The following is a 16,356-nucleotide window of genomic DNA, read 5'->3' on the forward strand; positions in this document are numbered from 1 at the left end:
CATTCTTTTTTTAAACTACAAATATGTTTGGGATGCATGGGGAAAACTCAAGCACCAGGGAAAAATCCAATGCATTAATGGATGTGTAATCTAACGTTTAAGAAAATAATTACCCTTTAAAAAAATATATGTAAATTGTATATGTACTAACTAGTTAAACACTGGGTAAGAAATCTTAGGCCACCACCCACAGCTCTTGCTTACCATAGGTAAAGGAGGCTTTATCACTGCACCAGTATATAAGTGTTAGGTAGCCATACACTGGTCGATTTGCCATCAGATTCGACCAACAGACAGATCCCTCTCTGATCGAATCTGATCAGAGAGGGATCGTATGGCTACTTTTACTGCAAACAGATTGTGAACCGATTTCAGCCTGAAACCGTTCACAATCTGTTGTGGTGGTGGTGGTGCTGCCGCCGCTCCCCCCGCCCGCATACATTACCTGCTCCGCCGGCGCGACTCCAGTCCCCAGGTCTCCGCTGTCTTCTCCGCTCTGGTCTCCAGGTCCAGCATGCTTTACTTCTTCCTGCCCGGCAGGAAGTTTAAACAGTAGAGCGCCCTCTACTGTTTAAACTTCCTGCCGGGCAGGAGGAACTGAAGCATGCCGGAGACCAGAGCGGACACGGAGCAGCGGTGACCGGGGGTAGTCGTGCCGGCGGAGCAGGTAATGTATGCGGCTCTATTGCGTCGGTCGTCGGGTACTCGAACGCCGCTAGCGACGCGCTCCCTCACCGCGGGCGATCGACGGTAATTTTCCGAACAGAGCGATCGACGGGATCGGACGAAATGGATCGAAATTCGGCGTGTAGCGCGAACGATTGGCAGCAGATTCGATCCCAGTGATCGAATCTCCTGTCGAAACGGCGGCAAATCGGGCCATTGTATGGCCAGCTTTAGCCCTAAAGCTATGCACACATAGTTTGTCACTGATCATCGCAGGTAAGAATTAAGTGTGAGAACAAAAGTCCCCTAATGTCATTGGTATCCTCTCCAATGATCCAATCTGCTGGATAAATCATGCCAGGTATAGCAAATTCCTTTCAAAATAAAAGAACAATGGTCTTTCCTAAACTGTCAACTGAAACAATCATGGACTTGCTATACACCAGCGGTTCTGGGTGTAAGCCTGGTTTCAGGGCAATAAAGTGATAGTTTGCATATTTAGTAATGATGCATTGTGGGAAACCACAATTGTTTATCTAAAGCTGAATTATTGCAAATACCTTCTGTTTTAAAGGATACGTCCAGGCAAAAAAAATGTAAAAAAATCAGCTTCCTCCAGCCCTGGCAGCCGTCCTGTGCCCTCGCTGCAGCTCTGGTGGCACCCTGTCTCCTCTGCTGCCGACATCACCAGGTCGGCTTCTTGTGCGCTTCACCGTGCGGGTCACGTGGTAGCGCTGACGTCAGCACGGCCATGTGACCCGCGCGGTGGAGCGCACAAGAAGCCGACCCAGAAAGCCGACCTGCCGAGGTCAGCATCTGCAGCGGAGGACAGGGAGCCACCAGAGCTACGGCGAGGGCACAGGACAGCTGCCAGGGGCTGGAGGAAGCCCCAGGTAAGTGGATTTTTTTTTTTTGCCTGGACACTGAGTCATCTTTGGTGACAGACATTTAATGTATGCTACTTTAGCTGCTGCTTCAACCCAGTGAGACAAATGGCTTGAACCTGGGACTCCATCATTACAAATAGAGAACACTAATTACTCAAGCATTTCAGCAATCTTCAGGGGTCTTTTTTTTAACGATTATTTTTTTACGATACAGTACAGACCAAAGGTTTGGACACCTCTTCTCATTCAAAGAGTTTTCTTTATTTTCATGACTATGAACATTGTAGAGTCACACTGAAGGCATCCAAACTATGAATTAACACATGTAGAAGTATAGTACATAACCAAAAAGTGTGAAACAACTGAAAGTATGTCATATTCTAGGTTCTTCAAAGTAGCCACCTTTTGCTTTGATTACTGCTTTGCACACTCTTGGCATTCTCTTGATGAGCTTCAACAGGTAGTCACCTGAAATGGTCTTCTAACAGTCTTAAAAGGGTTCCCAGAGATGCTTAGCACTTGTTGGCCCATTTGCCTTCACTCTGCGGTCCAGCAGATTTCTTGCCTAAGGCCTCTTTTCCACGAACTGTTGATAGGCAGTGAAATGCCTCTCAAACTCTCACAACTGCTCACTGCTGCCTGATAACTGCTTGCCGAACACATAGCTCAACAGTTCGTGGAAAAGAGGCCTTATAAATGGGGTTGGGACCAAAAAAAAAAAATACTGAATTTATGTAAGTCAGTTTGCAACCCTTTGTTAACAGACAACTGAAGTGAGAAGAACACGGAGGCTGCCATTATTTATTTACTTGTAATAAACACCAGTTGTTGTCTGCCCTGCTGGTCTATTCGGCCGCAGTACGGTCTGAATAACACCAGAAACTAGAGTGACCAGACGTCCTGGATTGCCCGGGACGCGTCCCTGATTCGGGGTCCGCTGTCCCAGGCTGCATGAGGTCCCGGAAAACGTCCCGCTTTCAGCAGCGGGATGTCCCGGCCTCAGGACTCTGGTCACTCTATTCTCATGAACTGGCAGCGGCGTCTATAGACGCCGTGCCAGTTCATTGCCTGCAGCCCCGCTCCAGCCTCCTTCTTCCGGTGTCTGTTCCGACACCGGCAGGCAAGCAGGGCTACGGCAAGATGGCTGCCGAAGCCCTGTACTGGAGACTATTTGTGTCTCCAGTACAGGGCTTCGGGCGCCATCTTGCCGTAGCCGTCAGCGCGGGAGGCGAGCAGGAGGAAGGTGGTCCCGGGAGCAGCTCGCCAGAGGCCGGAGACTTCTGCCAGGTGAGTAACTGCTTTCTTTTCCAGGTCAAAATTTTCTCCCATTACGTTTCTTTTCTGGTGAATTGTTTGCCCGCATTGCGTTTCTTTTCTGGTGAAATGTTTGCCCGCATTGCGTTTCTTTTCTGGTGAAATGTTTGCCCGCATTGCGTTTCTTTTCTGGTTAAATGTTTGCCCGCATTGCGTTTTTTTTCTGGTGAAATGTTTGCCCGCATTGCGTTTCTTTTCTGGTGAAATGTTTGCCTGCATTGCATTTCTTTTCTGGGGAAATGTTTGCCCGCATTGCGTTTCTTTTCTGGGGAAATGTTTGCCCGCATTGCGTTTCTTTTCTGGTGAAATGTTTGCCCGCATTGCGTTTATTTTCTGGGGAAATGTTTGCCCGCATTGCGTTTATTTTCTGGGGAAATGTTTGCCCACATTGCGTTAATTTTCTGGTGAAATGTTTGCCCGCATTGCGTTAATTTTCTGGTGAAATGTTTGCCCACATTGCGTTAATTTTCTGGTGAAATGTTTGCCCGCATTGCGTTTATTTTGTACTGACATTTTGCCCGCATTGCGTTTATTTTGTACTGACATGTTTGCCCGCATTGCGTTTATTTTGTACTGACATGTTGCCCGCATTGCATTTATTTTGTACTGACATGTTTGCCCGCATTGCGTTTATTTTGTACTGACATGTTGCCCGCATTGCATTTATTTTGTACTGACATGTTGCCAGCATTGCGTTTATTTTGTACTGACATGTTTGCCCGCATTGCGTTTATTTTGTACCGACATGTTGCCCGCATTGCATTTATTTTATACTGACATGTTGCCCGCATTGTGTTTATTTTGTGCTGACATGTTGCCCATTGTGTTTATTTTCTGATGGCTATGTTTGCTGCTTTGTGGTTACGGTATACTATTAGCATCACACAGTTTCTGCACACCCATGATGCAAAGTCTCGTTTGTCCACATCATGGCGTAAACACTGCTTTCTTATGCCTCGCTGTTACATCATTACGTTACGTTAGCTCCGCCCATACAATGTCATGGCCACGCCCATTTTTTCGCCGTGGCGCAGCCCCCCCCCCGGTCTTCATCGCTGCGCGCTCCTCAGTCCTCCCCACTTTTCGCTGCGGCGCGCGAGGCCCCCCCGAAGCCCCCCCCGTCCCAGGTTGGACCCACACAAATCTGGTCACTCGAGTCTACAGAAACAATCATGCAGCTAATCCTGTCAGATCTAACAATACCTGATCTGCTGCATGCTTGTTCAGGGTCTATGGCTAAAAGCATTATGCTGGGAATACACGATGAGTATTTTTGGCAGATAGATGGCTTGATAGATAATTTCCAATGGGACGATCTGATTTCGATCGTATTCTGATCAATTTTCTCATAGAAGTGAATGGAAATCTATCTGAAAAACGATCATAAAGTCGATCGGAAAATCGATCCAACAGTAAATCTGCCCAAAAAACTTGTGTATTCCCAGCATAAGAGGCAGAGGATCAGCAGGACAGCCAGGCAACTGGTACTGCATAAAAGTGAATAAATATAACAGACCCCATATTCCTGTTCTTACAGTTGTCCTTTTAGAGAACTCTTATCCAGCTTATTACTACTTTAGTGTAATTACTTTTCTCTGTAAATCCAAACCAGGCTTGCAAGATCACGTTTCTTTCTCAGACCTCCTTTCTAGCCCAGAATCATTCCACTGTATGATTGTTAATGACAATGTCACTCATATAAAAGCAATCGCTTTGCTCTGGAAGCTTATAAAACAACAGCTGCAATGGTAATAAAACTTCTAAAGGTGTCATTGTCCAGCCCTTTTCAGGAGCTAACACCTTCGATATTTTTTTCCTTACCCCTATATATTACCACACAGGGTTAAACAGGAAGAGCAGGGGGAGGGGCCGTCTCCATGCCAACCTTCCTCCACCGCGGAGAGCAGACGGCTGCTGCGCGGGAGACAAAGGAAGCTTGTAGACTCCACCCACCGCTTGCCTCCTTCTCAAGTCTGTCGAGTACGATAAACCAGTACGCATGCGCGAGTTTACCACCTCCACACACTGCCCCAAATGGCGGACGCGCGCTTACACCTCCTACCGCGACGGCGAGAACGCACACGTTTCTGCCACTGTACGGATTACGCAGACGTAGCAAAAAGTAAAAAAAAAAAAAAAAGTGAAAAGGCATCAGTAAAACAGTAACAACCAGGCAATAATCTTGGTACAGAGACCTCCAATTATGTAAGCAGGGCACCCGTTGTAATAAAAAATCCACTGAAAAAGGGGTGCTGACGGGGCACCTACTGCAAATAAAATATAACTTTAGCCTCCCGCGTGCGCGATTCCAGTAGTGGGAAAAAGTAAGTTCGAGCGGTGACCAGCCACAGCCAGCCGCCGCCGAAACTAGGGTAGACGGCCAACTTTTCTGTGCTGACAATCTAGACGCCTGGAAGGAATCAGAGGACCTCCGCGGCGGCGCGCATGGGACCGCCAGCAGAAAAATCTATACTCCATTTACTTCTCAACTAACGATTAACTCTCTAGCCAGAGCGGCCGTAACTGAAGCCTAACATTGGAATCAGTAGTTTTACTTTTACTTCGTTTAACAGACTGTGACGATCCCGTTCACGCGAAACACTTGGTGGTAGAGGGAGGAGGAAATGAGTGACTCGTGAGTCAGCGGCGCGCACGCCAGCAGGAGCGCGCACGCCGCGTGCTAACGGACTGTGTGTAAGGAGGACAGACGGCGGTGCTCTATGAGGCCGTGTGGAGACAAATAAGAATCACGTAACGTTTCAGAAGCAAAGCTGACGATGAGCCGCCGACCGGGGCCAGGCTGACGAGGAGGAGGAGCCGCCGTCCGGGTGATGCCGGAGCCAGCATGGAGGAGAGCCACATCTCCTGTCTGTTCCCCGAGCTGCTGGCCATGATCTTCAGCTACTTGGACGTACGCGACAAGGGTCGGGCAGCGCAGGTGTGTGGCGCCTGGAGGGACGCGGCCTACCACAAGTCTGTGTGGCGGGGCACCGAGGCCAAACTACATCTCCGCCGCGCTAACCCCTCCCTCTTCCCCAGCCTGCAGGCGCGCGGCATCCGGCGCGTCCAGATCCTCAGCCTGCGCCGCTCGCTCAGCTACGTCATACAGGGCCTTCCCGACATCGAGAGCCTCAACCTGAGCGGCTGCTACAACCTGACCGACAACGGCCTGGGCCACGCTTTCGTGCACGAAATCGCCTCGCTGCGCTCCCTCAATCTCAGCCTGTGCAAGCAGATCACCGACAGCAGCCTAGGCCGCATCGCCCAGTATCTCAAACGCCTGGAGGTGCTGGAGCTTGGAGGCTGCTCTAACATCACAAACACAGGCCTGCTGCTAGTGGCCTGGGGGTTACATGGCCTAAAAAGCCTCAACCTACGCAGCTGCCGCCATGTCTCTGATGTGGGCATTGGTCACTTGGCTGGAATGACCCGTAGTGCTGCTGAGGGCTGTCTGAACCTGGAGCAACTCACCTTGCAGGACTGCCAGAAGCTGACTGACCTAGCTCTCAAGCACATCTCCCGAGGGTTGCAAGGACTGCGGGTGCTCAATCTGAGCTTCTGTGGTGGAATCTCTGATGCTGGACTGTTGCACCTTTCCCATATGGGTGGGCTACGAAGCCTCAACCTGCGCAGTTGTGACAACATCAGTGACACAGGCATCATGCATCTGGCCATGGGTAGCTTGAGGCTTTCGGGACTGGATGTTTCCTTTTGCGACAAGGTGGGTGACCAGAGCTTAGCCTACATTGCTCAAGGCCTCTATGGGCTCAAGTCTCTATCGCTGTGTTCCTGCCACATCAGTGACGATGGAATCAACCGCATGGTGCGACAAATGCACAGCCTGCGGACCCTGAACATCGGTCAGTGCGTCAGGATCACGGATAAGGGGTTGGAGCTGATTGCGGAACACCTGAGCCAGCTGACCGGCATTGACTTGTATGGCTGCACCCGAATTACCAAGAAGGGTTTGGAGAGGATTACACAGCTGCCGTGCCTCAAAGTGCTAAACCTGGGGCTTTGGCAAATGACCGAAAGTGAGAAAGTCAGGTGAGGGCTTCTTTCCTATAGCCCGCCTCATTGACAGAAGAGACTCTAGGACTGACGCATTAAACCGCCTATCGGGCCACGAGAACGGACAGCAGAATGCGCCATATCTGGTGCCATGAAGCAGTGGCAGCTTGGCTGCTCCTGGCAGCAGAAATGGCTTTAGTTTAAGTTGTTTCAGTTTCAAAGCCTGTAACACATGGTTAAAGTGAAGAGCTCACTGAATTACTCTATGGCATGGGTAAGCCACTGTCAGGTATTGCCAAATTAAATAGCCTAGCACTGGCTTTTGGTGACGGAAAACAAAAATTAAATAATGGATGGACTACCTGCCACCCTTTTGTCAGGGAACAACAAATCTGAAGGTTGATGAGCACTGGAAAACATTAGTGATCTGTCAAACTTGGACTGGGTTTAAAAAAAATCTCTAAAATTAGGTGAAAGATTTAGTATTTCTCACCTGGAGGCTGCTGAAAAGTTAGTCCAGTTAGTACTTTTGTGACTCCAATCATATGCAAGAAGCAGAGGTCAACAAAATGAAAATAATTCTAAGTTGATGCAAATTTACATGTCTTGAAAATGCTGCTACATTTGGTAGGTGGGTAAATTCATACATTTGAATGAGTGTTGGTAAAGCCACTAATAGAATATCTGTTATTATTGATATTCTACTAATCAGCAATGGGCAATACTTTAATAGGAATATTGGTAATTTTACCAAAAGGTTACAGTCACCAGCCCTACCGATGCCTAACCGATCCCCACCAATAATAGTGCCTCCTACTTCTGTTTATTGGGTGCCACCGTTGACCAAATCACCCACTGGGCTCCTTAAATGACGGCAGATTTTACCAAAGCATGACTGATGCCCAAATTACTTGCTTCAGCATATTTTTTTATTGACCATACCTATGCAGTGCCTACACGAAGGATTTTTTTTTTTTTTCAAAAAAAATAACTAGATAGTTCTAGATTTAGATTCTGCATGCAACTACAATAGCTCACACTCAGGTGCTGATGGCAAACTTCTGTTCCACCAGAACACATTCACCTTCCTGGATCCCTTAATCTGGCCATGTACTGTCAAATATTTGGTAGATCAGGACATTTTTGGTGGTAACTTTTGTTTTGCACCACTAGATGCTTGAGTGCATACACATCCAATTTTGATTGGCCAATTACTGACCAATTTTACCACTGACATTGATTGATGGCCAACAGATTTTGAATACTATGAACTAATTGTGTGTAAGGAAGATCTTATACTTCATGGGAATAGTAAGATTCAAAATCGGATGTGTGTACCAAGCTTATGACATAGAACTAAGTATCTATTACCATTACACCTCTTCCTTTCTACTGTTTGATTTAGTAGTTGGGTACAGGTCCATTAGTCCCAAGGTGCTCCTGCAGCCATAGATTAAGGAACCTACAGCGTTTTTGAGCACACGATTGATTTAAAGGGGTTCTGTGGAGTCCTGCTATAAATAAAAACAGCCACTTACCTGGGGCTTCTATCAGCCCCCTGTAGCTGTCATGTCCCGCACCGTCGTCCTCCAATCGCGCCGGTCCTGGTCTAATTACGCGGCCGTGCGTGCTACCGCTCACGTCACCAGGAGCTTACTGCGCAGTACAGAAAACCTCGTACTGCGCCTGCGCAGTAAGCTCCCAGAGACGGGAGCGTGCATTATTCGTCTTGTTGGAATTGACTGGTGCCAGCGTCGGAACGGGTGATCGGAGGAGGACGGCGTGGGACATAACAGCTACAGGGGGTTAATAGAAGCCCCAGGTAAGTGTCTGTTTTTGTTTATTGCAGGACTCCACAGAGGGTTTTAGTTGGAATATTTGATCCATAATTTTTTTTTTCTAATGTAACGTCTACTTAAAAATAGAGTATCATATAGGTAGTTTTATGTTCTCCAATGTTTTCCTCTGCTCTCCAGCCTTAGCAAATCATTCCCAGTGCATCTCTACTAGTAGGAAACACTGGACCCTTATTTCCTGACAAGATGATCTCAGGCTAGCCTTTAACTGCTAATAAGGGCTGATCCAAACTTTTAAAAGCGCATTTCTCATTCACTCGAATAAGAATTGTGGCAAGTGAATGAGCAATGCAGTTAGGCCCCGTTCACACTGCACGCGTTTCCAGCCGCGTTTTGGAAACGCGTGCAGGTGACCGACACGCACGACATCAGACATTGTATAGAGTGCAATGTCTGATGTTCACATTGCATGCGTTCCGGACCTGTGCGGTTCGGAAACGCATGCTGCACGCATTTTTTGTAAAAAACGCGTGGCTGTCCCATTCACTTTTCAGTGATGGGATCAGGCACACAAACGCGGATGGCGTGCGTTCGCATGCGTGGCCATCCGCGTTTGTGATGTGAACGGGGCCTTCAAAAAAAGAAAAGGCACCCATTGTGGATCAGCCCTAAGTCAAAAGCCTTGTACACAGTTTATTATCATTGGCCAATCACTGATCATTTTTACCACCTTCATGCAGTATGAGGGTTTACCTGTACAATCTGCTCACAGTATTCAAAATCTGTTGACCCTCATACTACATGCAGGTGGTAAAACTAGTCAGTGATTGTGTACCAGGCTAAAAAGTAAAGTTGTGTTGAGTTAAGTTTAAATGATGCAAATTCTGGCAGGATCAGAATCGTAATTTGCATCAGTTTGAATCTTTGCATGTGGCTTATCAGAATTTAGCTGCTGTTTTTTTGGGCGGATTCAATCAGATGCTGCTTGATTGGCAGTTCCCAGATCTGGTGAGTAGGGATAATCAATAAGATGCGTATAATTTCTCTGAGCATTCAGATTTCATGTAAATTATATGCAGCTCGAAATTGGACGAATAATAATAATCACTTCCTGTACGATTTTATTGGTCCAAGTTTAGGCTGCATAATACTTGAAATTTGAATGCAAGGAGAAATTATTTGCATCTCAATGATGATCCTGTCTGGCGAGCCTAATGCAGAGTTGAACTGTTGCATATTACAGTTTTGGTGAAAGGGTCAGTCTTTTAGCTTATCACTGGCGTTAAATGGATAACCCATGCTGTTGGTCTCGTTAGTTCCTGTTCTCTAGCAATGGAAGGGTTAATGGGAGCTGCACCGATAACATTTCTTAATTTTCTTTTTATATATATATATTTTTTTTAAGTAGTGCACACTTTCCAGAACATAACCTCTCTAGAAAAACATTCCCCTGTAACGTAGCTGACACTCCTTTCTGGTATTAGTTGCAGGATTCTGCCGTTTTCGTTTTTACATTTCTTTTATCTTGCTTTAATTTCCAAAATATATCCCATATGACTGGCTACCTCGTTTTTACTTTGTGTGCCCTGGAAAGAAAGTTTGTTTTTTCATTTTGTGCCTAGACTGGAATGAGATCCCATTTTACGGGTTCTTTAGTGATATATATTTTTTGTTTGCTCTCCCTTTACTCCTTGCCCTTGTGAGAACAATAATAGTGTTTCAAGAATGATCTAGAAATCATGCCTATTCTTGCCTACTAGACCAACATGAGGTTGGTTCCTTTAATTTAACCCACTCATTCCCTACCATGCCTCTTGCACATAGCAAAGGACTAGTGTTCCATCCCACGGAGAGTTAGACAAGCACTGTTTTATGAGACCCAGTAGATCTGTTGTATTCTGCTGTTGTTTTTATAAACTGTTTGGTTTCTAACTGATATTTTATAATCCATAATGGTTTAAGAAAAAAAAATTATATATATATTATCCACGTTTGGATTGGTATCCAACCTTTTAGCGTGATCAGTGCTTAAGTGCTCAGATTATAATGTCGAACAGTTATTTTTAATTGTTCCCATTAAAGATTTGAATTCTAGATCTGTAAGCCTTTCTCAACTCTTGCTGCTGGAGATGGTTCAAAGCCTAGTTCCTTGCTGTTGACGATAGTCAAATTATATATGCAAACATAAGACTGTACCTGTTCCTTACCCCAGCCCACCACATGAATGCACCTTTTTATTATTTGAGGCATTTTGTATTAAGTAGGGAGCACAATCCTTGGTCCTCCCAGATTAAGATTGAATTCTGTACTCACACCTTGTTCTGTGGATCACAAAACTCATTCAGCTTGTTTGGGATTTTGAATTGAACTCACACATGGGACTTTTCTTGATATTTTCTGTTTTGTTGAAAAGAACTTTTTCCCCCTCCCCCCACTTCCCCTTGAGCATCTCCACAGTTGGATCTCACATAGAAATGTGCCGAATTTCATTGTACTGTCTGTGAATTTGTATAAAGAAAAGAAAAAGATCCTCCAAAAACAATTTATATTCTTACAGTAAAAAGGTTAAACGGATATTTATATAATAAAAGAGGAAATATGATGTATGTTTTTGAGAAAGTTGTTGCCAGTCTTTTATTTACATGGTGTACAGTTAATATGATTTAAATTATACAAATAGCAAACCTGCAACCATCCATAACAGCCGATTTCAGCAGAATGGGTAGTGAAACCTGTTTGGTTGCTATAGTGTAGATTTATCACAAATTTGAATGGGTTGAAAGGGGTTGTAGTGTTCATCCTGCAGGTATCTTTAAAGCCTCATCTACACGGGTAGATGAGGCTGTGATCCGGCGGCTCGATCGCCTCTTCCGCGTGCCCGCCGCATTCGATTTCCCCGCTCGTGCCCGCCTGCGCCGCTTATCTTCCGCTCGATTCCTTGTCATTGTCCCCTCGCGGGGAGCGAGCAGGGAATCGGCGGTGCGGAGATCCGTCCTGTCGGATCTTATCAATCGAGCCGCATCAGCGGCTCGATTGATAAGGAGCATCGCGGCCGCATCTACTCATGTAGATGCGGCTTAAGGCCTCTTTCACACCAAGATGTTGCGTTTTAGGGGACGTTAAGGTCGCATAACGTGCCCCTAACGCAATGCATGGTGGTGTTGAAGTTGGACGTCAGATTGAGCCGCGTTATGCAGCACTTGGTGCGCTGTTTTCGTTCTGTCTATTCTGATAGAACAGCCGCTCCAGGATAGTGATGGGAAGTCCAGATCTTTTCAAGGATTCGGATAATTTGAATCGGATCATTGAAAAGATCCGGATCTTTGAACCAAATCATTTGAATCATTTTACTAGGGAAGCAGACTGGGGGTGAAATGACTAGCAGGACACGACCTTCCCTGCACTGTACATTCTGTATGTTCTTGTTTCTTCCAGACAGACATCCACTGTGAACCGAATCGTTCATTGTGATGTTCCGGATGATTCGACTCACAAAAAAGATCCGGATCAAATGAATGATTCATTTATGGTCCGGACAACACTAGGAGTCCAGGTTACCGCACTACAGTGCAGTGAATATTAATTAGCCATGTGGCTAGTCACTCAGCATGTGCAAGCAGTCTATTGCAGCTAAAGCCCAGTATAACGCACAGCCTGCTGCACCTTCATTCAACGTGTAGCGTTACAATGTAACGCAACGTGGGACTCTGAACAGCACATTGATTTTTCATTACTGTGAGTTGGGCTGCGTTACAGGCTGCTGTAACGTGGGACTTTAACGTCCCACTGTGAAAGCAGCCTACAAGAGCAGAACTTTACAGCTTAGTTATTTAGCTATTCCACTTCTGTTTAAAAAAAATTGCCTGTAGATGTCTTAATAAAGGGGCCCATACACTTAAACTTTTTCCCGCCGATATTCAGCAGATTCGATCACTGTGATCGAATCTGCTGTGAAATCGTTGCGCAAACACCGAACGATCGATTTCCATCCGAAATCGATCTGTCTGCGCTTAAGATTTCGCTCGATCACCGGCGGGTCAGGAGTGCGTCGATAGCAGCAGTCAAATGTCCGACGCTAGCGGCAGTACATTACCTGATCCGGCCGGCGGGTATCCCCTCGGTCCCCGCTGTTCCTTCTCCGCTGGGCTTCACTTCTTCCTGTCCCGACAGGAAGTTTAAACAGTAGAGCGCCCTCTACTGTTTAAACTTCCCCGGACAGGAAGTAAAGTAAAGCTGGAGCGCAGAAGACAGCGGAGACCAGGGGGACTCGCGCTGGCCGGATCAGGTAATATATGCAGGGGCGGCAGCTTCACAGATGGTGAATCAAACTCATGCTGAAATCGAGTCACAATCTGTTTGCAGTAAAGGGGGGGGGGGGGGGGGGAGGACAGGCGCAGAAAAACTCACTTCAGGGCTCACACCACCGGAGCAAGCCATCCACCACCTGCCTCTAAAGGATACAAACTGCACAAAATGCTTTCCATGAGAAAATTAATGCGCATGTAGCAGAACGCAATGGACGTTAAGGTAAGTGCCTGTTTTTAGTATTAGGAGGTGGGTGCGGACGGCTCTCCCCGGCGCTGGCCACGCTTGGGGGGGGGGGGGTCGGCTGCGCCACCCAGCCTCCTCCTCCGGGGTGCCGCTGTGGTTCCCAGGTAGCGAGAGAGCGCTTTGCGGTATTGGTTTTTTGACCCTGCATAGTTTGGCATGCGAAAGCAAATGCATATTTGCATGAGTATTGCCTCATGAATAGCCAATTAGGCCAGATTTGGAAAGCCAGACTTGCTAGGGTTAAACTTGGTGTTTGAGCACACAATTTTTCTCATGGAAAGCATTTTTTGCAGTTGTATCCTTTGGAGGCAGGTGGTGGATGGCTTGCTCTGGTGGTGTGAGCCCTGGAGTGAGTTGTCTGCGCCTGTCCTCCCCACCCCCTCTGGAGTGTTGTATGTGAGCCAGCCCTGAGCTCTAAAGCTCGGGGTGACCCATACTTCACTCCTTTCTAATGTGGTGCCCCCAAGTTAATGCGCATGTAGCAGAACGCAATGGACGTTAAGGTAAGTGCCTGTTTTTAATATTGGGTGGTGGGTGCAGACGGCTCTCCCCGGCGCTGACCACATTTGGGGGGTTAGCTGCGCTACCTAGCCTCCCCCTCCGGGGTGCCGCTGTGGTTCCCAGGCAGTGAGTGAGTCTGGGACCCCGCGATCCCCCCCGGTTGTATGGGGGCATTGGGAAGCCTCCCCGTGGCGCTCCTGGATAGTGCTAATGTAGCATGAACTAATTCCCGCAGGGCGATCGCTTTGCGGTATTGGTTTTTGGACCCTGCATAGTTTGGCATGTGAAAGCAAATGCATATTTGCATGAGCATTGCCTCATGAATAGCCAATTAGGCCGGATTTGCAAAGCCAAACTTGCTAGGGTTAAACTTGGTGTTTGAGCACGCATACATTTTCTCATGGAAAGCCTACTTCTTCTTGCTTCAAGGCTGAGGCGCGTACTCTATTAGATAATGCGGCGTATGCTACGACGCGGGTTGGCTAGTATATGTATATACATATACATATCATCTTGTGGATTATGTATAAAAAGTGTGAACACCGCTCACCACACCACCTATAGGACTAGGAGCAGAGCCAAGGCAGCCATAATCCATTAGACATCTGAAGAGAAGTAAAGGATCCGCTCGACCAATCCATAAAAGTCCAACCTTTATTGAAAAACGTACACAATGGACATAGCACAAAGTTTAGCTCACGTGTATCGGAGCTTCACAATCGCTCCTTAGTCATAGCTCATTGATCTTGTGGATTATGCCCTCTTTTTACCTCATGCCCCCTTTGTACCTCTTGTGGACTCCTCTGTCCTCCTGTGTCCCCTATGTGTCCGCCTCTGTCCTCCTCTATGTCCTCTTTGCCCCTCTGTGTCCTCCGTTTGTTTTTCTGTGTCCTTTCTCTGTATGGGCACAGTACAGGGAGTTCCCGACATTGCGGCATGGAGGTTTGTATTGGCAGGCATTCGCAAGTTAGGAACTCTTTGCATTTGGATAATACTTGGTTAAAGCTCTGACCCAGCCATATGTGAGGGTAGCTGAGATGCCATAGCTTTTGAAGTTTCAACCAGCGAGGGGAGTAAGCCACACAGCACTACATTACACAGTAGAATCCCAGTATAGTAAACTCCAAGATACCTGGCCAAGAAGTTTATATTAGAAGTTCACTGTTTAAGAATTGATATATGCATACAGGCACATGGCAAGGAACTGAGGATCGAGTTTACAATATTAAAGTTTACTATAATGAGATTCTACTGTAGTAGCTGTTGTGGGAGGGAAGACAGGCAGGACAGTGTTGTAGTTCCATGTTGCCTACAGTATAAACCTTAATTCTGTGCTCCTATTGATAGTAACCTAGTCTAAACCCCATTTGGAAGCCTTTTACCACTAATTCTACAGCCTTCCATTACTTTTCTATAGTAGATTGGCTTTCTCAAATGCTTTTCAGTTTTGTTCTTCAGCGGAGTACAAATAAGTCATTTTCTTGGTGTAAAGTGAGTGAAATGTCAGTATTTTAACAATCCAGAAGGTCCGCACACTCAATCTTGCAGAATAAAGCTTATTCACATATTGTGACAACAGTCCATTCAAAGAACCGACTATTTCGGAGCCAGAGCAGGTCTCCTTCGTCAAAGTATCAGAACAGAATGTTCTGTTCTTATACCTTGACAGAGGGGACCTGCTGTAGCCCCGAAACTTTTTTTTCTTTTTTTTTTTAATGGACTTTTGACACGATATGTGAATAAACTAGGGCTGTGGAGTTGTTACAAAAATCAACTCTGATACCTCAGTTAATGAAACCACCAACTCCAGGTACCCAACATTGTTCAGACTCCACCCTGGAATGAACTAAGCTTTATTCTGCACAATTTGAGTGTGCAGACTTTCAGGGCCCTTTCACACCAGAGGCTAGTTTCGGCGTTTTACAGCCAAGACCATAGTTGGAGTTTTCCAAGGTAAAATAAAAGTCCATAGACTTTCATTTTACCTTTCACATCTAACTCGGTGTTTTGGAGCGTTGCGTTTCAACGCTCCCAGGAGCTTTTTTAGGGCTGACCGCAGCGTTTCTCTTTACAATTGATAGTAATGTGTTGGCGTTAAACGCCTGCAGCCAAAACGCAGCGTTTTAGCCTTTTTACCACTGCCTGTAGTGTGAAAGAGCACTAATGCAGCTTTTTTGGGCGTTGCGTTTTGAAGCTCCCGGAGCTTTTTCAGGGCTGTTTACAGCCGAAGTTGACTGTTGGCGTTTCAATGATAGTCAATGGAAAACTCCAACTTCAGCGTTTTCAATGCGTTTTCAAAGCGTTTTACAGCTGTCTTGTTCACTTATTTTTTATAGGAAAAAAAAGAAGTTTTCATATGAGCTGTAGAACACTTTGAAAACACTATGTATTGGCGTTAAGCAAAATGCTGAGTTTTAGCCTTTTCTACCGCAGCCTCTAGTGTGAAAGAGCCCGTATTGTTTGGATTGCTACTACAATGGTTCAGCACCTCGTAAATGGTGTACAACTGACTTTTGTCAGTATTTTAAAACTGCTAAATTCAGTTACATATATGCTAAATATGTCCATATGTGTACTAGGGAGGCCTGACTGGTCTCCGTTTGGCCAGGTCCCCTCTGTTGCGCCGCTGA

General features: G+C 46.3%; 2 protein-coding genes across 4 annotated transcripts in view; one reads left to right on the forward strand and one right to left on the reverse strand.

The window, feature by feature from the left end:
- WNT5B (Wnt family member 5B) overlaps positions 1-16,356 on the reverse strand; it is a 314,129-nt gene that overhangs the window by 121,396 nt on the left and 176,377 nt on the right. The window lies entirely within an intron of this gene.
- Positions 5,522-11,293, forward strand: FBXL14 (F-box and leucine rich repeat protein 14). The gene has a single exon (XM_068277236.1). It carries the CDS (start codon positions 5,713-5,715, stop codon positions 6,916-6,918), a length of 1,206 nt encoding a protein of 401 aa, XP_068133337.1. The 5' UTR covers positions 5,522-5,712; the 3' UTR covers positions 6,919-11,293.

The sequence above is a fragment of the Hyperolius riggenbachi genome, chromosome 3 (assembly GCF_040937935.1).
Source record: "Hyperolius riggenbachi isolate aHypRig1 chromosome 3, aHypRig1.pri, whole genome shotgun sequence".
NCBI classification, from domain to species: Eukaryota; Metazoa; Chordata; class Amphibia; order Anura; family Hyperoliidae; genus Hyperolius; species Hyperolius riggenbachi.